At 38.0% G+C, this 26,707-nt stretch overlaps 2 protein-coding genes across 3 annotated transcripts in view; one reads left to right on the forward strand and one right to left on the reverse strand.

Moving 5' to 3' along the window:
* Positions 1 to 1,043: 1,043 nt before the first annotated feature.
* LOC114661177 (cell death-inducing p53-target protein 1 homolog) lies at positions 1,044 to 18,436 on the forward strand. Its single transcript, XM_028814381.2, has 5 exons — positions 1,044 to 1,187; positions 4,817 to 4,897; positions 8,924 to 9,076; positions 10,899 to 11,043; positions 17,800 to 18,436. Exons 2-5 carry the CDS (start codon positions 4,828 to 4,830, stop codon positions 17,906 to 17,908), a joined length of 477 nt encoding a protein of 158 aa, XP_028670214.1. The 5' UTR covers positions 1,044 to 1,187; positions 4,817 to 4,827; the 3' UTR covers positions 17,909 to 18,436.
* A 6,039-nt stretch (positions 18,437 to 24,475) lies between these two features.
* The window catches only part of usp7 (ubiquitin specific peptidase 7 (herpes virus-associated)), a 115,265-nt gene continuing 113,033 nt past the window's right edge, over positions 24,476 to 26,707 (reverse strand). For both annotated transcript variants that reach the window (XM_028814377.2, XM_028814376.2), the window contains exons 30-31: positions 26,596 to 26,686; positions 24,476 to 25,813 (exon numbers count right to left, since the gene is read on the reverse strand). In XM_028814377.2, the coding sequence (XP_028670210.1) occupies positions 25,707 to 25,813; positions 26,596 to 26,686 (198 nt within the window). In that variant the 3' untranslated portion in view covers positions 24,476 to 25,706. The remainder of the gene's footprint in view (positions 25,814 to 26,595; positions 26,687 to 26,707) is intronic.

A 26,707-nucleotide genomic window follows, 5' to 3' on the forward strand; every position in this document is an offset into this window, starting at 1 on the left:
ATAAAGAGCAAAATAAGCATATTAAATGTGTATCAATGCAATTTGACCAAAAAGTGGCATTTCTGGTTAACCAAGATATAGTTTATCATTTTCTATAATTGACTAAGGTGAAAGGTCAGTGTTACATCACAAATCGGGTAGCTTTGTTTTCTCTGAATTGTCCAATTTGTAGCTCCGAGTTCGTAGTGTGTTCACAAAGACTTTCCAATTTACCGCCCAACTGAACTAAAAAAAAAGTGATGAACAACTAGAATCAAGCAAAATGAAAACTGGTTGAGTCATTAAACTGCAGATACCCAGCAGGCAGAGCATCTCATTTGTCCAAAGATATGTTGTAAAGAGATGCATTTTCAGGAGGGTGTGTTATGGTTAGGGTTAGAACATGAGTAAATTTGGAGCAGTTCTGAGGGTTGTAAGAAGCTCATTTTACATGTTATGGGGTTATAACCTACACTAGAAGCATTAAGCAGTTTTATTTGCCAAAAGGACAGATAGTATATAATCGGGCCAAAGCACAATGGAGACTTCTCAGAGGGGTGTACGCAAGGAGTCAAGACTGGAGGTATTGAAGAACAGTGCCATGCAGTGATCTGAAGGTCAGGACAAGAAGTGTGAATTGAATTCTTAATGCAACTGAAAGCAATTCAAATACTTGCATCATCAGATCAAAACAAGTTTGCTACAAACCAGGCTTTATATGGGCATGAGGTCTCAACCAGTTTGGCTACAGTAGATTTTACTGCTCAATTTTGTACCACCATCAAAACCTGTTAGCTTCAGCACCCCAGATTACATAATATCATCACTACCAGTTATAATCCGAGTGCTCTGACAACAAATTCCAAAAATGGCAACAAGGGTGCGTGAGACCTCCACAAGACCTGTTAAGCAGAACTGGTTCTTCACTGCCCTGCCCAGAAGAAGTATATTTAGTATAGAAAGTTTTGCATAGAAGTGAATACTCTAGAGTTGCTTAATCCAGTAAGTCAGTGTTTCGTTTCTCGAGAACGCACCATGAGGTATCCACCCATTTATCCATAGTAACAGGACAGACAAGTTTCTGTTTCGTACAGTAGTGCTGATACCTGACACCTTTGCATACCATGAGAGTGGTCAGACTTGAATTTTAATACCGGCATCCAAACTGTGAACACTTATTTCACTTGACTCTCCTGGAAACATCTCTGGTAAGAACATAAATAAACTCTGGAATTATAAGGAAATTGCTGCTTTAATATTATTGTAATCAACAATTTTATAATTTAAGAAACAATATAGAAAGGAAACTATTTACTACAATAACTGTACTCAGTCTGCTATGTTTAGGTAGGGTCAGCTGACTGGATCCAGACGTACTTCCAACTTTACTTTACTTTGAATTTTTATACCTTACTTGCATTTGTTGAGAACTACTTTCATCTTACATTTTAATCTGGGCTTTTTCACATTTAAATACTGACAGAAAATGCAAATCTGTGCTGCACAGCGAACGGCGAATGCAAACATTTTCAACCTGTCTCATACGTTTGTTATTCTCACTCACTGCGGAATTAGACTAAAGTCACTAAATGTTTGGAGCAAAATGGTGACAGGTTTTTGTGAAATTTCATTTGTTTATGCCTGATGTTTGACAGTTTACGATCAGTATTTAGGAACATTGCTTTTAAAGTAACTTGGTTACATTACTCATTACTTAAAAAAAAGGTAACTAAACAGATCATATAGTTACTTATTATAAAATGATAGATAGATAGATAGATAGATAGATAGATAGATAGATAGATAGATAGATAGATAGATAGATAGATAGATAGATAGATAGATACTTTATTAATCCCAATGGGAAATTCATTACATGAGGTGTGTTACTTTTCTTGTTTTGTATGAAAAACTGCACATTTCACTGGTCAGCATTTGTTAGCAAACTTCATGAAACTGAAGGCTCAGCAGTGGTTACACTTCCTGAGGGTCCTCAGAAAGCACAACCTGGACTCCAACCTGCTACTGACCTTCTACCGCTCGTCCATCGAGAGCCTGCTGACGTACTGTATCACAGTATGGTACGGCAGCTGCACCATGGCAGACAGGGAGAGGCTTCAGCGAGTAGTAAAGGCGGCACAGAAGATCATCGGCTGCCCTCTCCCCTCCTTGATGGACATTTACACCTCCCGCTGCCTCAGCAGAGCAAAAAACATCATCAAGGACAGCTCCCACCCTGGCTCTGATCTGTTTGACCTGCTGCCCTCAGGGAGGCGCTACAGGTGCATCACAACAAGGACAAACAGAATCAAGAACAGTTTTTTCCCAAAAGCCATAACCATTCTAAGCTCACACATGCACTGACTACACAGTCTAAACCCCCCCCCCAACCCCTGGACTTCCTTCTATCCATCAACTGTGCAATATCCAATATCTAAATGGTACTGATAATAACTGTGTAATATCTGTATACTGTACAATATCATTACTCTCAGGGTCCAACATCCATTACTCACTGCACATGATCATCATTATTGTGCAATATTTAAATTATGTGCAATCACCCAACAGTGCAATAGTTATTTATTCTTTCCAGTATTTAAATAATGTGCAATAACTCGATTTAATTATTATTCTTTCCATTTGTATATAGCGTCGCAGAACTTTTTTTTGCAACTTTTTGCACCATTTGTTTATTTGTTATTTACTTGTTGTGTTCTACATATATGTGTGCACTGAAGGAGCTGCTTTTAATCTCATTGTACATGTGTATAGTGACAATAAAAGGCATTCTATTCTACATTGAGGGACTGTGACTCAATTAAATAAGATGTCTGTGTTTCACATATGAAGTAACTGAATATATTAGATGTTGCATTGTAATGATCTGTAAATGTTCAGTTGTCAGTTTTACAGTAAGTCAAGTGTTCACCAGTAAAATATTATGTTAATAAATGATATGAAGCAAAACTTTGAACAAAATCATAATAAGTAGGATATGGGTAGTTTAAAAAAACACAGCTGGTACAAAGTAGACAGATAATGTGGACCCCAACTTAAAACATTTCTAGCATAGGATAACAGTTGAGTGCTGCAAATTGAGCCAGCAGTCAATGAATAACAGCCAGACTTTAAACTAAATGGGGTCTTTTATTTCTTCTCCAGAGATTAATTAAATTTGTAAAGAAATTTCTAATTGTTTATTTAAAGAATGACGAGTATATCTAACAATCAAGAATATTTTGTTGGGTGTTACTTTACAGATGCAACCAAATCGAAATAAAGATCACCTAATATTGTTTTAGGCATTATGTGTCAAGACATAATGACAGCTATAGAAGACAGACACTACTGCGTGACATTGTGTGTTGGTTGAGGGATCTAAATATCCAGTACTGATACTGAAGAGACTTTTTGAAATGGGCATGTTAAAGTGCTATAAAAATTAAAGGAAAATCTTAATGATGTCATTTTCCATTTGCAGTAACGAGACCGTCTGGCATAAAACAGTAAACAGGATAAAATCTAGAACAATACTATTGGGACACCAGAGAAGTGTTTCGATTGAGTGTTTTGAGTACACTTGCAGATCAAAAAGTCCCAAACTTTGTTGTGAAGTAGTCTAGCTGTAAGTTTTACTAATGATGATAATAAATTGACCATTTAAAATTACAAAACAGCGGACTGCAGATAGGATACGCAAACACTAATCAAAAAAATACTGCAGTGTTGCACAGCGTGCCTGCAGTGACCCAGTGCCAAAATTGATGCAAGACAAAACAATTATTCTTTTACAATTGAAAATCAGTTGAAAGGGTTGCTAAAGTTTCATTGGCACATGATACCAGGGAACAACTTGATTATCCAGACCAAAATGACATACTGCAATAGTGGACCAGGATCCTTGCCTTTAATACCAGAGTTTACCAGGATGGTACAAATGCAAGAGATAGCACTATACAAACTGGAGGTGGCCCAGACTATCTGGAGTATTTAGTCTCACAAAGCAATTCCTCACAACGAGAAACTTTTGTTTCCTTTGTCACTTGGATAACTATTGCTACATATTTAGTGACAAATTAAAGATGACACTTAAAATGAGTTCATTGGTTTTATAAACCACATTCTGAAATTCCACCCTGATAAAATGCTTTGTAGACATTAAAAGGATTAAAAACTCTTACATCATTTAAAAAAAAGTGAAGGATGAATCATGTGGTTCTGCTAGCAGGTGTATGGAAGACCATTTGTTTTGAAGAAAGCATAAAATGTATCAGTGAGACTGTGTAGTTTTTGAAGAGATTTTATCATGCTTGCACCACATGGTGTTTGCCATAAAATACGTCACCTCCTTTTTTTTTTTTTTTTTTTTTTTTTTAGCACCCACCAAATGTTAAATACCACACAAAACCATTGCCTGAGCAGTTAGCCATGCTACTAAGAAACAGAAATACACAGGGAACCAAAAATAAAGCGAAGATAAAAATCTCTGAAGGGGTAGATACCATGCAATCTCCAGGAACTGAGCACTTCATTGTCTAATTCTGGCTGGAAAAGACAAGCATCAAGTAATATGTCAAGTTCTGTTTTGTTTTTTTGTTTAGGATTCGAGTGTCTCCAGTTCATTTCTGACTTGATTTGGTTCTACTAGTGGGTCAAAGTGGCCTGTTTTCTTGAAAATATTAACTACTTTGTGTACTTTTACAAATAATGCAAAAGAAATAAAGCATGTACGTATTATTTGAAAAGTTAAAACTACATTGTGTAGAACTGATTGGTAAGATATTTAAAATGCAGCAGAAAAATACACCATTCTTAAATATACTTTGTGTTTTAGGAAGAACAACGATGTATACTTCTCCACCACCATATACTGCAGCACCAGCTCCATATGGGAGTGTGGCCTACCAACCACAAGGTATGTATGTCATGTTGAACGAGTCTGTACACCATGTTATGAGCTTTAGAGATTAAATGCGGCAGCTAATACCAAACTCAGAGGCACTTGAACAACATCGATTTCTTTTAATATAGCAAAAATGCAAATGCAGTTCTTACTTTCTACAGTGAAAACAAAAATATCATAAACAAAAAATCATCACACACTAAAGTTAATTTTTCTCAAATTTTATCAGATATATAACACAGAGCATTATTATTATTTTGTTGGACTGATTGTCATGTTATGGATCAAAATAGCAAAAAGAATAGCAATTCAGGCAAGCCTTACCAGCACCAGACTAGGCAAATATTCTACTGAGCCATATAGTTGAAGCAGAAACGTTGAGGACCTTTAGGAAATACATGAAATATTTGGACAGCTTGGCTATTAGTTAATAAAACAAGTTGATGGACTGAGTGGTCTCCTCTCATTTGTTAAGTTTCGTATGATTTTTATTTATATACTAGTCATTTAGCCCGTTACAATAATGGGCAGTAGAACAGTAGTGCATAAACATTAGTAGGAACAGTCTGTATTAAATGGCAAGGGACTTTGACCTCATTCTTTTTGTTGGTCGTATTTTTCTTTCTTTCAGCCTTTCTTTTGTTGATGTTTACTTGCTGAGCTGACCGTTCTTCGTGGGCTGCCACTGTGTATTGTGTGTCTTTAATTTTCTGTGACAGTAATACTGTCTTGTACGGCTCTATTCAATAAGGGCGCGCAGAAAAAGGCGAGCATTCAAATGGGCAACCTCGATTGAGCACGGCGAATAAAGGCGTTCGTAGATAATTTAGTTCAAATGGATCTGGAATACGTGAAGAGCAACAAAGGTGCAGATCTTTATTTATGCGCACCTTTATTCGCTGCGCCCAATTGAGGTCACCCTTTTGAGGCTCGCCTTTTTGTGTGCGCCCTTATTGAAGGATGCCTGTGCGCGCCCTTATTGAAGGATACCGTCTTGTACGTCCGCTGGCTTGTACGTCCGTAATCTACCTTTAATTTTCTCTGGCGGTAATACAGGCGTGCACGTCAGTAATATGCCTTTAATCTCCTCTGACAGTAATACTGGCTTGTATGGGGCTGTAATATGCGTCACTGTATTGTGTACAGTAATCCCTCACTTATCGCGGGAGATAGGTTCCAAGGCCTACCGCGATAACTGAATTTCCGCGAAGTAGGGACACCATATTTATTTAATTATTTAACGTGTATTTGGACGTTTTTAAACCCTCCCTGTATTGTTTACAACCCACCCTTTACTCTATTAATAACAGGGACAACTGCTAAGCAATATGAAATCGGTAGATAAGTTTACACTTACTGTATAGCGAAGTACACGTAGCTATATATGACGTGATGAATATGCTGCGCAGTAAAAATGATGACGATTGAAGGTGATAATCCCCTGAATGCAGTAGCAAGAGCACGTTAATGTTGAATGAGTGAGATGAGACTTCCTGGTTAATGCAGCACTCCGTCGCTGAGCCAATCAGCAGCACACAGGAACTTAACTGCGTGCTCTGATTGGGTAGCTTCTCAGCCATCAGCCAATAGCATCTCTTGTATGAAATCAACTGGGCAAACCAACTGAGGAAGCAAATACCAGAAGTAAAAAGACGCATTGTCTGGAGAAACCCGGGAAGCAGCGAAAAATCCGCGTTATATATTTAGATATGCTTACATATAAAATCCGCGAAGTCGTGAATCCGCGAAAAGTGAACCGCGAAGTAGCGAGGGATTACTTTACCTTTAATTTCCTCTCACAGTAATACTGGTTTGTATTTCCGTAAAACGCCTGTAACTTTCTCTGACAGTAATATTGCGCATCGCACCGTGCCCCACGCATGCGCACTTCACCAGAAGACACCCACACACGGACACCTGGACGCACACAGGGATTTTATTAAAGAGGATTTTGGGAATATTCTCAATACATGTTCTGGTGCGAAGGCTAATAAACCTCCAGTGAAAAGATTTATCTTCACCAGATGCCCAAACCAACTCAGGCTCACTCTGGAATTTCCAGAGTCTACCATGAAGACCTCTCAGTCAGCTGAGCTTCTCAGAGGGTCATTCCGGAAATTTTATAAGGCTGTTCCTTGTACTCTAAACACACACAGAAATTAAGCACACTTCTGTCACTGGGCCCACCATTTTGGATTTGCTGTGGAAAAATGTTTATTAACATGACTTGTCAAAGAAAAATTTGAAATAAAACTGGTATGCAAAAACATTTTTTTAATTTGCCCAATCAAAAAAGGTGTTCTTAATTACATTATCACCTCCTATATTTGAAGGATGATGATACATTTAAAATTACTTACACATATAATTATCACTTACAAAAAGTAGTCACTTTCTGTTTTTTTTCCCCTCTTTATAATCCTCTGAAGGTGTTTTATGGTGGAATGACCAACGGACACCTGCCAACATAAACTCCCTTCACTTTCAAATATAACGTCTCTCCTTTTGAGTGAAGTTCTGACAGAGCCGCTCCTCATTGTTCATCAGAGGCCGCTCCTATGTTTTCAGGCGAAACAAAATCCAAATGAGAGTGTATAAAATGAAATTTAAAAGACATGTTGCACCCAAGTGCTAGGTAGGAAGACAGGAACTCCTCAACTACTTCTGCGTAGTAGAAGTATGCCAAAGAAATAAAAGAAATAAAGAAAGGCTGTGTGTTCTTTTACTGTTTGCTTAACTATTACCTGGTCAAGACAATGGATGGATCAACCCGACCTTGCATATTTGTGGAAAAAACATTTCAATAAGATCATTCCATCTTCTGCACAAAAAAGGGGCACTTTTCTAAATTTCTAAATATAAATTCCTATCTGGAAGGAATAAGAAGAGAGGTTAAAATAGTGATTAAGAGCAAAAAATGTGCAGCAAATACAATATTTTATTTTGGGTTGTTTCCACCCTAACTAACTTTAAGAACGAAGAAGACTGGTATTTTTCATCTCAAAGTAATATTCTGACCATGAAAAATACTTATGCCACATGATGATCGGTGTCCTATTTAAGCTGGAAAAATTCAAAAGGGGCGTCATTGGTCTTTTATCGGTACAGCCACTATTAACCTTTCTTTTTAACCTACACACGGTCAAGGTGAACAGATGCATGGTAACAATATAAAAAACTGGTCTGAGATTTAGCCTTTTGTTGGAAATTCATATTTGACTGCCACAACAGAAAAGCCAAGGTGAAACAGTAGACAATGTATTACTGCTTCCACTTTGCAGATCCAGTGTTTGAATTCTGTGCCCAGACGTACTCATTGTGTCTGCATGGGGTTTATTCCTACATCCCAAAAGACAGGGTGGTTAGACTCATTGGCATTTCTTATTTGCCACTGTGCAAGTCAGCCAAGTAATGGACCAGCACCCAAGTCCGAGGGCTGCTGGGATTAGCTTGGCCCTCATGATTTTTTGATGGGTTAGAGTTTACTCTTTTATAATAGAGTATTGTATTATAATTATGTGCTTAAGTTGAAATCTTTTAACTATTATACTGTCAAAATGAACAAAAATTAGAAAGCTGGCTATCCGCTTAAGAAAAAGCACCAACAAAAATGACCAAAAGCATTTCTTGTAAAGGATTACTCCCCCAAAACTTGTATTTTTTAAATATGTTACTTACCTCATGTAGTTATTAGTGATGGCAGAGAAAAAAGTGTACTCTTATCTATTGATGCAGAATAGAGAGAAAATATGTTCATGATACAACAGAAGTAAATAGTGACCAATGCTGTTCAATGGCAAATAGTGTGAAAAACAACCACAGCAAAAAGAATGTACGTTTGTGTTCGTGAGGAACTGGCTCCCTGTCTAGCGATTGTCCCTGTCTTGTGCCCTATGCTACGCAATCCTGGTCTGGATTAAGCTGGTTAGGAAGTTACATGACATAACATTACTAGAAACTACATGGGGTAACATAAATATTGTTTTTAGGTATTCCTTTAAAGTAAATATGCAATTGACTGCATGTTTAATCCCACAGTGATGCCATTTCCAATGCAACCAGCAATGCCAGGAGCACAACCAATCAATATTCAAGTTCAGAGTATAGCTCCTCTACCACCACCACCAGCAACAAACATCCAGATAGTGACAGCACCAGTGGTCAGCCAGCCCCAACCAACAAATTATGTAGGTAAGTATCTTTTCCACATTTACACCAGTGGCCAGTTGTCTTTCAGTATATTATTGCAGCATTACCAAGTGTCATACATTTGAAAGATTTCAATGTATAAATAAAATATACTATTTTTTTAAATAAAGGCTTCACTACAGAAATAGTCTGTTGCAATTTATTTGCATTAATGTAACACTATAAAGAAAGAGAAATAGTCAGGAGGATATTTCATTCAGGGCGGCATGGTGGCGCAGTGGGTAGCGCTGCTACCTTGCAGTTAGAGTTTGCATGTTCTCCCCGTGTCTGCGTGGGTTTCCTCTGGGTACTCTGGTTTCCTCCCACAGTCCAAAGACATGCAGTTTAGGTGCATTGGCGATTCTAAATTGTCCCTGCCTGGGGTTTGTTTCCTGCCTTGCACCCTTTGTTGGCTGGGATTGGCTCCAGCAGACCCCCGTGACCCTGTAGTTAGGATATAGCAGGTTGGATAATGGATGGATGGATGTTTCATTCAGACGTTACAACCATGTAGCTCAGGGGTCCTTAATCACAGTCCTGGAGGGCTGCAGTGGCTGCAGGTTTTTGTTTTAACCTGGTTGCTTAATTAGAAAGCAATTCTTGTTAGTGCTTTAACTCTGCTATGTCAGGTCATTTTCAGATCGTAGATTTTCTTAACCTTTCTAAGGATATCATCCAAATGATTGTTCAAATGAAGGCTAAAATGGAGGAGTAATTCTTTTTTCTCTTCACTTTCCTTCTAAGTATTTAATTAAACCCAATAGTGCATGATTAATACACACAGGTGTAAATGTAAACAAGCTAAATGGAGAAATGCTGGTTTCTTTAGTCATTTTCATGTTAATGCTAATTAGGAGCAATTAAAAACCAAGAACACAGGTATTTAACACTAAAATAAGCAGTAAGGGTTCAAAATCTTAGAGTGAGACAACCAAAGTGATGCAGAAGTGTTACTTGAACAATAACTGCTTCTGATTAAGCAACTGGGTTAAAGCAAAAACCTGCAGCCCTCCAGGACCGTGACTGAGGACCCCAATGTAGCTAGTTGAGATGAAATGGCAGAGAAGAGCTACACCTTGTGTAAAGATTACATGCTGTTCCTGGGTTCACATGGTTCTCCTCCTTGCTACCACATGTGCTGTAAGCCTGAATTAGCCCAGCAAGTGCCAGGGTACACTGACTCCTATATTCTGATGATTCAACCAGTTTGAAAACGCTATGCCCAATTAGCTGTATACATAAAAAAACCCTTAAAAGTAAAAAGTTATTTTGCTGTCTAACATTAAAATCATTTAAATTTATTTGTTCTCTCAGTAAGCAACACTTGTGTGATATGTCAGTTCTATCTTTCTAATAAATTTGCAAACATTTCTAAAATCCTGTTTTTAAACTTAAATGATTTTAACACAAGGCTGCAACATAACACAATGTGAGAAAGTGAAGGGGTCTGAATACTTTTAATACGTTTTGAAGCCACTGCATGGCCTTCTTTTGCAGTGCTGTACAATGCCTAAGTTAGTAGTCTTGATTCAAGAGTCCAGTTATTCATTCTACTGTAATGTTCCTACAAACAAGCTGAACGGGCTGAAAAGGTGTGAAAGGTGCTATGCCTTTTAATGTGGATGTGATGGGAGGAGATTAAATTGTCTTCAGTTAGGTTTAAGTCTTCTGAATGCACATCCTTTTGGCTTACTTTAACACACGTAATATTCCAAGAAATTAGCAGACCGGATCAGCAGCATCATGTTGATTCAGTGGTGGAAAAACAAATTAATTGGTTTAAATGACAAAGCTGAATGAAAATTTTTTTTTTTTTTTTTTAAAGCAGATCAAATAATCATTAATCCAGTACTTGGGGATAAGCCATGTCTGGCCAAGTGTCAATACTGCCGCAGGCAGGCTGTAACAAATGTGACTTACACAACGGGAGGATTTGCCTGGCTGATATGCGTGCTGCTCTTTTTATTTGGGTAAGTGTTACACTCCAGGATACTTGCGACCACCTGACATGTGGCTTCAGATTCCATACCTAGCCCCTTTGAGCAAGCATTTTTAGACAGAACAAAGTCTTGGTGTTGTGACTGAAAGCTATAAACAGAAGAAATGACATTTCTGTGCAGGTATTTGTGGATAATGTTCATTCTACTGTATCAAAGAAAACAAAAGCACTTAATATTATCATTAATAAAGTTCAAAATGTTTTATGTATATGAGCAAACAATCGGTGTAAAGACCTGGGGCCTCATGAATAAAATCTTGCTTAGATTACTAAAATTTTCTGTGTGCTCACAATAAAGGGATTTATAAAACTGTATGCACGATCATGTGAGCACTAAGTTCCTTTATAAATCTCAAATCAACATGCAACTATACATGCATGAACAAGTTTTCAGTTGCTCCCCATCCTGACACCTCCCACCAGTAACCACAAATGACTTAATTAAAAAAAAAAAAGTATAAATTTGTCTATGTCCCAGAGTTAAGTCTTTACTACAAACCATGGGAGAACACAGAAAATGAATATCGATGAATGTGAGCTTGAGGTTCACATTTTACATTACATTGACTTATTTGGTGGACACCTTTATCGAAGACGACTTACAATATTTATGATACAATTGGTTCCATTTCTTTTGGTTTTCCAATTGGAGCACAGGCAGGTCAAGTGACTTGTTCAGGGTCACACAGTGTCACTAATGGGATATGAACCCACAACCTCAGGGTTTGAAATCCAAAACCTTAATCACCATACCATACCGTCTGCAGTATTAGTGAGGTATTACCGACAGAAATGGTGAACCCCCAAAAACACTCATTTAGATGGTTTCTCTGTGGTTGTCACAAATAAAAAAAAAAAATGGACGTGAACGTCAGTAGGCTTTGTGCCCTAGGAACCAAATGACCCAAACTATTTTATAACATTTCAGTAAATATTTACTGCTATGATGCTGACCTTTCTGATCATAAAACAGGTAATTACGAAAGCAACTGATGTGAAGAATTCGTCATTAATTGCAGAATTACGGTATGTGAGGGTTCTTCTAGAGTCCCTCTTTCTTTTACATGATTTGGCTCCAAAACTAATCAGCACATCATCATCTCATTAACAGGCTTAAGTTTCAAATTTGGTATTTTGCCATCCAGCTGTTTTAGCTCTAGGCCATCCTCAAGAGACTATGACGCACACAGACACACACCCATCACTAACATATCAATGTTTTCGGTATCAGGGGACCTAAAATGTTGAGATGCATCAAAAAAAAGGTGATCAAAATTTTTGACGAATCTAAAGCTTTTGCTCCTCCCCCATAGACGATAGGTTATGGTGGGGGAGGGCACAAAGCAAAAAATACAAGACCAACTAAGTGGACAGAGCAATAGCAAGGTGCCATCATGCAGTGCCCAGAACACTGCTAGTGTTGCGAGACCCATATCACATGTGTTGACTGATGATGCACCGAAAACACAAAAGGAAATGTGTCAATTGACAGAGGCTGTTAGAGAATACCTCTTACTATCTCACAGATCTTCACAATCACCTGAAAGAGAAATTATACAAATTGTGCTGTGTGTTGTACAACATAACTGGCACTGGTAGTGTTATCTCTTTTGGAGAATATCACCAATGGCAAGCTACACAAGGAACAAGTTTTTAAGGATTGTGATGTTTTCTTGGCTCATAATGATGACTGGATTATAAGCTGATTTAGAGTTCCTAGAGCTTTCCTCTTTGAGTCAAGTGCTGAATTACATTACACAGACCATCACACAGAAACCATGCAATCCCTGTTTCTTTACAGGTTTTAAGAACCATGGGATATTTAGTGACTAGCGCTTTACAGTGTGAACTGGCTGACCTGTCAGAAATCTCACACTCATCTTTGAGCAATGTCCTGCCGTCTATATTTAATGGTATAATTAAAATTCAAGCCAGATACATCAAATTTTCTTACGGTCAGGAAAGAGCAACCCATGATTGACTTCCGCACTTGTTAAGCGCTTGAGCATGGAAAACGTGCTATATAGATAAAATGTATTATCATTCCAGTTTGAATGTGATTGAAACCCTTCAGAATTGAAGGACTCATCTTTCTCCTGCAGCCAACTTGTTACCATCTCCTTGAAGTAATTATCATCGGGAGATCGCTGTTCATGTAGAAATTTGTTTAGGATTTGAAAGAGAAAATAATTATTGGGGGCCATATCTGGACCATTAAGCTGTATGAAGCCACATTCCCTGATAGCAGCCTTTCATTTTTGGGATTTGTGGGACAGTGTGGTGGCACGGTGGCGCAGTAGTAGTGCTGCTGCCTCGCAGTAAGCAGATCCAGGTTCACTTCCGGGGTCCTCCCTGCATGGAGTTTGCATGTTCTCCCCGTGTCTGCAAGGGTTTCCTCCCACAGTCCAAAGACATGCTGGTTAGGTGCATTGGCAATCTTATATTGTCCCTAGTGTGTGTGTCCTCCAGTGGGTTGGTGCCCTGCCCAGGATTTTTCCTGCCTTGTGCCCTGTGCTGGCTGGGAGTGGCTCCAGCAGACCCCTGTGACCCTGTGTTCGGATACAGCAAGTTGGAAAATGGATGGATGGATGGGACAGTGTGTTGTCAAGAAGCACCAACATGCTTACCAACAGTTTCCCACGAAGTTTATTTGATGGCCTCATGAAATGACTTATATTGGTTTCTCCAGTGATGATCTACATGTGTGTCAGGAATTGCAACAGCAGTATAGACCCATTGTATCCCAGAAAACTGTGACCATTTAACTACACATTAAATTTCATGGGGATTGGGGACCATTCCATTGTATTGATGCTTATTTGGTTTCAACCCCAGAAACAATCCATTAAGAAAGTCAGCAGGATTTTCTCTAAAAGGTTCAAGTTCTTGCGACTGAAGGAGATGCCTGGGAATGTGCTTTCCAATACGGCCATCATTTGGGGAACCAATTGGAAACTGACCTTTGGCATCAGCAAATGAGCATGAACAATTGTGGAAACTGTTCCAGCTGAAACACTATGTTCATGGGCTATAACACTAATCTTAACACACCAATCATTTATAATCATGGCCTCCACTTTTTTGCACAATTTCTGTGAAACTGCCTCCATAGGACGGCCATTCATCTTCAATCGACTCCAAACATTATTTAAATTGCTTGGCCCAAAAAATCACCTCGTAGTACAAAGTTGCAACACCACCCTACACAACATTTAACCTCTCCCAGACTTCCTTTGGCTTTTTCCTTTCTTTTGTAAGGAATTTAAAGACAGAATGATGGTCCCTATCCATCAAAACACCCATTACGGCAGAATAATAGAAAGTGGCCACGATAACCCAAGGGTTCTGTTCGCTGTAGTTAATAAACTACTCGAACCCGCATATGGCCCAACTACCTCTTCTACTGAAGTCTGTGAGGAATTCCTCCACTTTTTCTGTAACAAAATTAATGATCTAAATAATTCAACTAACATAAATACATCATGTTTATATCTCTCCCTGTTTTCCCACTCCATCCAGCTCCTTCTCTAAGATCTCACCAGTCACATCTGCGTCTGTTAATAACCTGCTTTGTAAGATGAGGCCGACTACTTGTGTACTGGACCCCATCCCCACCACACTACTTAAATCCTGCCTTCATGCCATAATCCCGACTGTTACAACAATAATAAACTCATCCCTTGACACTGGCTCTGTGCCGCTCACTTTTAAAATTGCTTCTGTAACCCCAATGTTAAAAAAGTCTGGCCTTGATGCTGACAATCTTAACAATTTCCGGCCTATTTCCCACTTACCTTTCCTGTCAAAAGTTCTTGAGCGTGTTGTAGCTTCCTAACTCACCAATTACCTAACCTCTAATAATTTGATGGAACCCTTTCAGTCTGGTTTCAGGGTGTGGCACAGCTGTGAAACTGCTCTGCTACGGGTAACCAATGATTTGCTTATGGCAGCAGACTCTGGACAAACCAGCATATTAATTCTGTTAGACCTCAGTGCAGCATTTGACACTGTCAGACATGACATCCTACTGTCCAGAATGGAGAACATGCTGGGTATCTCTGGCACTGCCCTCCAGTGGTTCAAGTCCTATCTGACTGATAGGCAAGAGTTTGTTAGTCTTGGCAAGATCCAGCTCAGCGCCAGTCACACAAGGAGTCCCTCAAGGCTCTGTCCTCTGCTTTTCTGTATTTACATGCTTCCCCTTGGCCATATTATTCGTAGCTATGGACTGGGTTATCATTTTTATGCAGATGATACTCAACTCTATTTCAATGTTAAAAGTGGAACTTCATCAGAGCTTTCTCAGCTCACAACCTGCCTTAGTGAAATTAAAACCTGGATGGAGCAGAACTCTTTAAAATTAAATTGCAATAAAACTAAACTCCTGCAAATTGGGACTAAAATGCAACTTAATAAAATGAGCTCCTTCCCAGTCTATCTTGGCAGTGATCTCATCAGATCTGCCTCTACTGTAAAAAATCTTGGGTGTCATTTTTGATTCCTCCCTCTCTTATTCCGCCCACATAAATCACATTGAGAAACTTTCTTACTTTCACCTCCGTAACATATCCCGTGTTTGCTCCTTCCTCTCCTTTTCTAACGCTGAGAAACTTGTCCATGCTTTTATCACATCCCGCATCGATTATTGTAATTCCCTACTGGCAGGTGCCCCTTCTAATCTTATAGCACAGCTCCAGCTTATTCAAAACTCAGCTGCAAGAGTCCTTACTCAAACCAGCAGCAGCAAGCACATCACACCCATCCTGCTCCGTCTCCACTGGCTCACTGTGTCTTACAGAATCGAATATAAAATCCTACTAATAACTTACAAAGCCTTAAATAACCTCGCGCCAAACTACATCAGTGACCTTCTCCATCACTATGTGCCTGCCTGCCCACTAAGGTCTTCTGATTCTGGCAATCTTGTTGTGCCCCTCACTAGTCTACACTCCATGGGTGACAGGGCCTTCAGCTGTATAGCGCCCAGACTCTGGAATGACCTACCAAAATTAATCAGGTCAGCTGACTCAATGAATTCTTTTAAAAAACAACTCAAAACTCATCTGTTCAGGAAGGCTTTTAGCTCTATTTGACTTTATTACCCTTCTCAGTTTACTTCTCTGTCAAGATGCTAATGTAACCTGTGTGTGTGTGTGCTAGACCATCAATCATGTTGTCTGTTTCTTTTTTTTTTTTCAGAATTCAGTCTTAATCTTCTTTATTTATCTGGTTTGTACAATGCTATATACTGTATACGCTGCCGTTCTTTATTATATTCTGTAAGTGCCTTGAGCATGGGAAAGGCGCTATATAAATAAAATGTATTATTATTATTAATTTCTTTGTAGACTTGCAGGTAGACGTGTTTGTTCTCTATCTCAGAATGCCAGCTATGAAATGACCTCAAACTGCATGTGTGGCACACCAAGACATGTTCTGATCTTCAATGACAAGTTTAGATCAGTCACACAAATACATGATATGCAGGTAGATAAATTATCGAACACCTCTCATAGGTTGATATTTTTCAAGTCTGCTTGGGTATAAGTATTGCCAACTTCAATTTATTTTTAGCACCTTTAAATGTGAGACTGAGCAATGAATCTGAGTGTCTGGGCTTGCAAGTCTCCTGATAAAAACCAAGATCAAGGCCTTTAATGACCTCTTAGGCACAACCATCAGCAGTCTGTCTGCAGAGAGAATATCGCCCTTCTCGAGAGGTTTACGTACCTTGGCAGTGACATTCATGTCTCTGTTGACTCTTCCTATGAAAGCAGTTGACAGATTAGAAGAGTGTGAGGGGTCATGACGTGTGGCGCTCCCGGTATCTTTGCAAAAGGAAGAAGGTCCAAGTCTTTAGAGTCCTGGTGCTTCCTGTCTTGCTATATGGTTGTGAGACATGGTCGCTACCCAGTGACCTGAGGGTCTCTTCGGAAAAACCTTGAGTACCACTGGTTTGACTTTATGTTGAATGAGTGTCTGCTCAGGGACTCCCGAATGAGGCACATTACCTGCATTGTGACGGAGCATCAGTTACGGCACTACAGCCATGTGGTGCGATTTCCCCAGGGTGAACCATTGTTGAGGACCTGAGTGGCTGGACCAGGCTAAGGGGATGCCCACATAACACCTGGCTGCGTAAGATGGATGGTCATTTCCAGAGGGTGGGACTGGACCATGTCTCTGCCTGGGTGGTTACCAACCAGGGCCCTGAGCAGGGCCAGATTAAGGTGGGTGCTATTGCTGCTGCAGTATTAGGCCCATTCCTGAAATAGGCCCAGATGAAAACAGATGAGAATTTTCCGGAAGCTGCACATGCACCAATGCCAAGAAAAAATAGGCCTTTTTTGGGCTGCAGCATCAGACTCAATTTCGTCTTAATCTAGCCCTGGCCCCGAGCGGTTTCATCGTGTGGTGAGTGCGGTAAGTCGCCTTCAGAACGTGTGATATAATTAGTTCAAAAACATCGCAACGTGCCCAACACATAACTGAAACAAGATTTTCTGCTCACATCATTGTCCTGTCGCTTGGAGTCGTTAAAATGCAGACTTATGGATTGTCAAAATGTGACTGTAATGACAGGCTAATTTTTAGACTAAGTTCATTTTATAAATCCCGACATGTGCACTTCATGAGCATAAGCACGTTTTATGCACGAGGCCCTTGGTGCTCAACAGATTCTGATGTTTATTTTGATAAATTAATAAATATGTTTTCTCCTTATTAGGGGAAGTCTCGGCTGCTGCCTCATCCCATTCTGTGTGAACAGCTGTAAAGATGCACATCACCAGTGCTCACAGTGCAGTGCTGAAATCTACGTTCACAAGCGTCTATAAAAGAATGATGGCAACAACGGAAATACAGTCATCTATACATTAAAAGAATTTTATCTGTTAATGCCATGTGGTTTTTCTTATGTGGTTAACTGTCTAAAAGATGTTTTCAGTTAAGATATTAAGTGTAGAATTCAATATTTCTAATATGTAACCTTCTTCAAGTTCACATGTATCGTTTTATATATAGAATACAGTAAAATTACTACTTTCCAGTTTGACCAAAATGCAGCAAGTTGCACTTTTCCAGGTTCATGATTGGTAGAGGAACTGTAGTGTTTTTATTCAGTGCTAGCCCATTGCTATTATTTTATTTAAAGTTTTGTGCCTACATTGTAGATTCAATGCACACAGCACTGTGGCATCTCATTAAAGATGGGCTGTGGGAGCCTTTGATGCACAAGACAGGTTATATACATTAATAATATATGAGACAGAAGATTTCCCCCAAAAAGATCATGACTATACAAATTGTACTAGTTATATAGTTGTGAGCTGCTTGAGAATAAAATGATCCATTATGCTGTAAATGGGGCCTGTGAAATTACCTTAAGGAGTTGATAAAAACACTTGCTACTTTATTTTCCCCATAAAACTGTTGGTACCTTATAAATACATTATCCTACAATTAAAGTATTTTGGCATTTTGCATTACTGTGTACTATATATCCATGTTTGCCTGGTTTGTTTTGTAAACTACCTTGGAATGCTGCTATGTATGAAGCAGACTATTGCAAAAACTAGACTGCCTTGTATTCTTGAAATAAAAAGTTACTGAAATATATTATGCATTAAATTGAACTAAAAGCCTACACATAAAAACAATAATAGTAGATAGATGGATAAACTTGACATGCAATATTTGAACTGTGATTTGGAAATCAGATCCTATACCTTCAAAACTAATTTAACCCCCTTGGAAGCTTTCAACAAATCTTCCCCCAAGGCTCAGGTATCATTTGCATTTTGTTGCATTCATTTTACCCTCACAAGCTTTCCAGGTCCTGCAGCTGGGAAGCATCCCCACAGCATGATGCTGCCATCACCACGTGTTATGGTGGGGTTGGTGGTATGTTTCTGATAATGTGCAGGGCATCATGGAATTAAGTCTAATGATCAAAAAGCTCATTTTTGGTCTTAGCAGACTATTCTTCGAGCCGACTTCACAGTCTACTTTGTGCCTTCTGGTGAACCTTTTTTTTTCTCCCATGTCAACAGTGGCTTTCTTGATGCTGGTCTCCCATTAAGCTATGACTAGTGAAGTACCAGGCATACACTTGTTGTCTGCTCAGTCTCTCCAGGGAATTAAGTCTAATGGCCAAAAAGCTTTTGGTCTTAGCAGACTATTCTTCGAGCCGACTTCACAGTCTACTTTGTGCCTTCTGGTGAACCTTTTTTTTTCTCCCATGTCAACAGTGGCTTTCTTGATGCTGGTCTCCCATTAAGCTATGACTAGTGAAGTACCGGGCATACACTTGTTGTCTGCTCAGTCTCTCCAGTCTCACCCATTGGAGCTTGTGGCTCTTTAAGAGGATAATAGCTCTCTTGGTAGTCTCCCCCTTATTTATCATCCACTTGATGAGCAGTGTTTCTGGACTGCCTGCTTTAGACATATTGACAGCTGTGCCATACTTTTTCCATGATTAATTTAACAGGATATTCCATGACATTGACAGTTTTTGTTTGCAAATCTTCCAAACTTGTGGTTTTCAACAAGAGTTGCACAGGGGGATTTTTAGTCTTCATTATGTAGGTTAGGCCACCATAATGAAAACAAGTTGGACCTTACAGGAGCATTTATACAACAATCAACTTGAAACAAAGTTGCACCTGTGATGATTTAGGAGTGTCCCATTAAAATGGTGATTACTGATGTGATGTTATATTATGTTTTACATTTGTAATTCATTTACACCACTTTGCACAGATCTGTTTTCACGTTGATATGAAAGTCTTTTCTGTTGATCACTTTGAAAAATGACAAACAAAATCCACAGTAAATGTAGTGTTTACATTCAATTTTTATTTGCATGGACAGCTCTTTGGAACCTCATAACGAGAGCTTGCAATGACAGCTTCCAAATGCAAATTCCACACTTTATCTGCTTAATAGTTTATGAAATAATGAGGGAACTGCTCCCACCTGGCTACGGAACAGCTTGTCAGTCAAATGTCCAAATACTTTCAAGCCCATGAAAACGGGGGGCGTTGTAGCGTTTGCAGAAAAACGACTGTCATTCATAAATGATTCGTACACTTTTTTTGTTAAACCGCTTAAATTTAAGCTGAAAGTCTACACTTTAATTACATAATGACTGATTTATTTCAAATCCACTGTGATGACATACAGTGACAAAATTATGAAAATTGTGTCACTGTCCAGATACATATGGACCTGACTGTATAGGACTGTAATAGGTTGATGGTTTGGAGTTATAATAATATTGGGTGGATAAATGGAGACGATTGCAAGAAAAAATTTGGAACATTTACTATGCAGATACTAATTTTCTTTTCCTCTTGTGGAAAATTAACTGGATCTATTATATGCTCTCCATACCCAACATAGATAGTACAGCCTCCCAAAAAAAATGTACTGGGATAATCTTAAATGGTATGTTAGTCCATCTTAGACACTTCTAAATTTGGGGAGAATATTTCAAGACTGTTGAATGAAATAAAATTCTCCAAAAAGAAACCTAAAGAGATATGAAGAGTACATTGCACAATACAGACAGACACAGCAATGCTAGTCCTGAAAGAAAACAAATTAACATAATTTCAATATTTTTGCATTACTTTAGGCAGTGTACAATTTTTGAATCATTTAGTGCTTACAAAATGTGAACTTTAAGGCTAATTATGTTAACACTAAAAACACACTTTCTGTAAATGACACTTATTTGTGGATTCCATAGGAATACACTAATTTGCATCAGTACCTGAAAACTGCATTTCAGTCTTTTTCCTGGGGGCCACAGGTTTCCATTCATTGTTCAGTTTTCAATACCCAAGCACCTAAGGGAAGAGAAAAATCCATTAAAACCTTACTTTCGGTTTAGTAAAATGAAGCTTTAGCCCCACCTGGAGGACAAGGTTAGGCCTCTCTGTTCCAATGCACGGTCTCCAAATGTACTTGAAAAAGAGTTACTAGGAAAATCCTGTAACAAATCCAACTCGGGGGCATCACTTTTTTGGATTGACAAAAGGGTTTATTTTTGCAAATGCATTTTATTATATATATATATATAAAAAATATTTCAGAAAATCCAGGGCTTACTAATGATCTCAGATACTCTAAATCCCAGTAGTCTCCTAGTGGTTTCATACTGGTCATCTGCAGCATTGGGAGAGAATGAATGCATTGGGAAGTGTCATGGGCTTACTGAACACTGATATATACAATTATGAGAAGTCATTTCTGAATAGTAACTCATTTCATTAAACAAACCAAAACCTTTCAACTATGTCAAAAGACAAAACTACAAGTCTTTCATTTTACTTCTTTCCCCACCTTGTCAAGTAATTATCACACAGAGATATGAACCCACAATCTCAGGGATGGAAGTCCCAAGTCTTGACCAAAGTGCTTTCGGTCCAAGGCTGGCTGATACAAATCTGCCTTACATTGTCCGACAAAGGTCTTTAAAAAAGAGGAGCCCGCAACAGCTCAAGGAACCCCTCAGTAGCAAGACAAAATGTTTAAAAGTGGAGAACACTGAATAATAATTTTTTTAAGTAAAAACAGAAGAAAACTTTTTATATTCAAGGGTGAAAAAAAAAATTAATCATGTTTACCAAACTTTGGATTCTCAGTTATATTTAATTTTTAAAGGAAAAAAATGATCAAGAATTGTCAGGTTGAAATGATTTAACAATTACCTCCACCTTTCATCATAAAAATATGCAAACTTTACTGTACCCAGATTGTATAGTTTTCATGACATCCCTATGTGTAAAGCAGTTGGTTAAAGACATGAAAGGAGATTTGGGATTCTCTTTGGAAAATGGACACAAATGGAAGCAAGCAACCCCATTTCAACAAATCCACATTGGGTCTGATTCATTACCAAGCAAATCATGGTGGGCGGACATTACCGTAAAAAGATTGAAACTGGTGACCCACATGCTCTATTGCAGTCCACCAAGTCCCTCTGCGCCAGAGTTCCCTGTGTATATCAGACCTCTGTTGACAGAAGGGAGAAAGTTTCCAAAAACTAGTATCACTAGCATCATTTTGCCACCACATTCTGCAAAAATATAGTTAATGGGATGGTCTCAAGAAATCAGTGATTTGGCTCTTATGAATCAAGGTATTCTTTCAGACTGAGTTGTCATCAAAAAGCATATTCTTTCATTTGTTTTAGGTGAACAAAATATGAATTGTTTAGTAAATAAAAATATTTCTGTTACAGGTAATTGTGACTGAATTCACAACTGAACTGAAATTCCCAATATCTGTTGGAACTAAAAGCTCAGTCCTAAGTATACCCATATATGGAGGTGTCCAGTAAAATAGAGTAAGCAAGGATGGACTGATAAAATATTTTCCCAAACATACAATTAAAATCAGAGCAAAATCTGAAATCCTAAATACATATACGTCCACTACTTGACAAAAGATTCTATTCTGGCACCAATCTGCTCAAGACAGAAACCAAAACCAAATATTAATTTTAATTACTTTTAAAAATTCCTAGGATTCCAAACAGTACAATCAAGAAAGTAATTATATATAATATATAAAATGTATATATGTCATATAAAACTGAATTAAGAACTTAAGAAGTTTGTGTTAAATATAAGGTACACGATGATGGGTGTCACATTTATGGCTTGAAACCACCCCAGACTAAACACATTTTAAAAGACACTGCAAGCCAAAGATTGTTTAATTTATAATTATCAATTGAAAAGTATGCAGTTAACTGATTAATCACTAATTAAATCTCATCCAGTAGATATCGAAAGTCAAAGAAATTATATATACACATACAAGCACACTAGGGGGCTTTGCTCGCCAACCCCATCCTGCACTACCCACTTTGCATCTGTGCTGCTCACATTGCGAAGAGGGGTCTGAACGCACCCCAAGCAGAAGCGGTCACCCCTCCGAAGCCCCCTCATAACCGGTGATACAATGGGAAAGTTTTTTTTTTTTAACCTCCTCTTTGCTCAATCAGCTGCTGGATTGCTGCTGCCGTGCCATGTGTCGAACATTTAAAAGCCTGTACAGCCTGTCCTTTTGTCTCACTACCTTGTCTCTCTTCTACCCCAGACATCCTCTGCTCTTGTTGGGGGTCCTGCTCCAGAGACGTGCCCCTACGATGAGGAAGATTTTCTATTCTTTTAATTGAGAGATGGAACATTCCCCCTCCAACTACACATGGAGCTTGATTCATTGCTAAAAGAGACTTGTGTTTGTTTGAAATGTTTGTCTCTAAAATCTCCTGTGTATCTGTGCAACTCTGTGACCCAAGCGTGACAGCGTATGTGGATTTCACTTTCACCAAACCACAAATCTTAATTCTCGCGGATACACCTCTTCATTGGGAAGAAACACTACTTTTCCCTGATGGCAACACGAATTACAAAGTTTAAATCTGAACAATATATTGATCTCTTTTCGCTGTTCCGATATTTCACCGAGTAATAATTTCCATTTGTTTGCGCTAATGCGATCTTTACTATTATTTTTTTGAGACTTTCAGATTTTCGTACTTCTATTATCTCTAACCTGCTCAGCATGTGTATAGCGCCAACGTTTTTCAATTCTTTATGACGTTCTACTTTGCCATCTACTCTTTGTCTTTTATTTCCGGCCCCAGGTGTGATTAAATCTCTTGGCACAAAGTCTTGACTTGCGGGACGTGAAAGTGTCTCTCTGAGAAAGTCACGTCTCGGCTCTCTGAAAATGTCCCAAGATTTTTTAATGCAATAGAGATATATATACACACACACACACACAATATACATATATACACACACACACACACACACACACACAACGGAACACTCAAGTATCCAACCATTATATTTGGGGCCGACGTGAGCATATTTTGCAACTGCAACGAACAATAACAGAAACAGCCGTTAACCTGGTATGATTAAAGTCATGATGCGATCTGAAGTAACCCAATAACTTCATTTTTAATAATTAAACCTATTGGGCAGAACTCACCCAAAAGAGACAAAATGAGTGCAAGCTCTTTAAGGTAAAGCAAAATATCCATCATGAAATATATGCAATGAATAATTAAATTAGAAGCAGAACAGTAGAAAATACTAATGTTTTAGCTAAACAAAAGCAAATACTATCAAAAATATGTTACAGGTATTTAACAGCAGCTTTGGGAACACTGTAAAACATTTCTTTACTCACATGGGATTTAATTGTGTTTAAGATCACAAAAAAATGCTCAATTTACATAAAAAGAACAATTTGTCATTCTTTTATATAGAGTGCTTTCAAAAGCTTTAAATACAGAAGCTGAAAATTATCACTATTTTTTTTTTTTTTTTTTTTTTTACATTTCCATGACTTTAAAGTCAACACACTAGAGCAAAACATTTAATAGAAAATTTTATTCAACATACAACATTTCCAGCAAAAAGGCAATATACAGGAGTAGTTGTCGTACACTGCTGCTACAGGAAGAAATTAAAAAAGACTGGAGGAGAAATTAAAATAAAAGATGTGATCTGCAATTCCTAATTTTTGTTGTACTGCACTCAAACTAGACACGCTGTTGCAATAAGCAAAAACAAAAAAGGAAAAAGGTAATAAAATAAAATGGAAACAGTCTGGGACTGAAATAAAACTACACACAAGGAATATCAACATCTGTGATCTGATCTGCAGACACACCCAACAAAATTATCTGAGTGTTAAATTGTACACGTTCATTCTTTAAATATACAATTTGAATTTTCTTTACAAAGTCAACAGCTTACTAAATGCAAGTGAGCATGCCTTCTGTGCTAAAAAGGCTGAATTTCAGTTACTGATCATCTCTTTTGTCTCTGCATCCTTAACCAGTGAAACCTTTGCAAAAAATTCACGTGTGCGCCATTGTGCAGCACATTAAAACCTCACCATTTTAAAACTGAAACTATCAGACCTGACTGATGACAGAAACCCACAGCAAAGTGACAGAAGATTTCAATAAACAGACAAAGAAAAAGAGGAAAAAAAACTAAAACCAAAAAAAGATTACATTTACTGCAAATGTAAATGTAACAACCAATGTTAAGTGCTGATGTGCAGTACAGTTGCTTTCACTGATGTTTTATTTCTCTAAGAACAGCAGGAAAAAAAATCCTAGCTCCTCCAACCAAACTAAGTGAGAAAATGTTTCTGTAAACATGGATCTACTAGTTGCACTAAAGGACCAATACATGGTATTTTGGAACACAACAATAGGCAACTAGCAATCTTATGCCACTTGCTATGGTTTTCTAATTGCTGTTAAACCCTTGGCAGATCTTCTTTCTGCTTCTTCTGTTCAGTTCAGCTAACATTTTGAGATATCGGTTTAAAACGGGGGATGGGCACCACCCTTTATTTGTCAATGCTGTCTTCAGTGATAAAACCAGTGTTATCCTTTGATACAGGGAGATAGTAAAGAGATACAGAGAAGCCAAACTGAACAGCCTCAACAAAATAAAAGTAGCATCAGCAGCAAATCCTCTTGCTGAAGACCTCATATGTGGTGTATGTGTACCCAGAATTTGCTGTTAAAAGTGGTGCACATTTGGGGTTTTGGTTAAGTCTTTATTATTGTCTCTTAAACTGAGGATGTCAGTTATGAATCTTGATTGCTTTCTCCAAGTACGTATAGCGGCTTCTCTTTGGAGCTTTATTGAAATGATCAAGCCCTAACCAAGGCCTTGGATGCGACATATTTCCTGAAAAGGAGAAAAAAAATCTCATGTTCACAGATGAAAATCAAGCTAACCAATAATATCTTTCAGTTTTGTAAAACCAGTAAAATATTTATGCAGAAAAACTATCCTAGAACCTGTATTTTTATGGCTTATGTCTTACGTCTTACAAAAGTTGAAATTTAAACATTACTAAAACCTGCTGTGGCCAAACATCGAGCTACCTTTGTTAAACACTATTTGAAATATTCAGACATTCCTGTTCTCTGGTTGTTCAGCCAGTAACTGGGGAGTTCTCACTAAGAACCTGTCAAATACTATAATAGTAAAGAAAAACATCTTCAATTCTTTACTTATAAAACCTAGTCATGTCCTATTCTGCTATTAAACAGAAAATTTCTGTGTCATTTTAAGATTAATGAAAAAAAGTCAATCTCCACCAGAGGGCAGAAAAGGGGAATGGAAAACCACAAAAACATCCATCGCTACTCTCTCTTGAACACCTTAATCATACATTTAAAAAGGTTTTTGAAAGAACGGGAAAATATGCTAAGTAAAAAAACATTTCAAATAAAAAAAGAATACTAATAAATTTTTTAAAATCATTATGTGTATTATTCAAGGTGAAATGACGAGCATCCTTTATTTGAAATCCTTTTATTTAAATAAGAAAATTGCTTTCCATATTTTAGGTCATATTTTTATTAAAATTTTAACCAGTGATATGCAACTGCAATTTAATTTTAGGGAGAACATTACAGAAAAATTTCACACAAATGTGCAAAAATGAGAATTAAATTTTTTACCTGGCTGAGGTTCAAAGTCTTTCAAATTTACTTCATATTCATCTTCATTGATGTACTGATGTCGACCCATCATGACAATTGCAAACTTGAACTTAGGAGAACCCAGGAGACA

The sequence above is a fragment of the Erpetoichthys calabaricus genome, chromosome 11 (genome assembly GCF_900747795.2).
Source record: "Erpetoichthys calabaricus chromosome 11, fErpCal1.3, whole genome shotgun sequence".
Lineage (NCBI taxonomy): Eukaryota > Metazoa > Chordata > Cladistia > Polypteriformes > Polypteridae > Erpetoichthys > Erpetoichthys calabaricus.

Coding starts and splice junctions, on each gene's coding strand:
- LOC114661177 (XM_028814381.2), top strand. CDS start 4,828: ATGTATACTTCTCCACCACCATATACTGCAGCACCAGCTCCATATGGG. Junction 4,898..8,923: donor TGTGGCCTACCAACCACAAG/GTATGTATGTCA, acceptor TTAATCCCACAG/TGATGCCATTTCCAATGCAA. Junction 9,077..10,898: donor CCAACCAACAAATTATGTAG/GTAAGTATCTTT, acceptor TTTTTTTTAAAG/CAGATCAAATAATCATTAAT.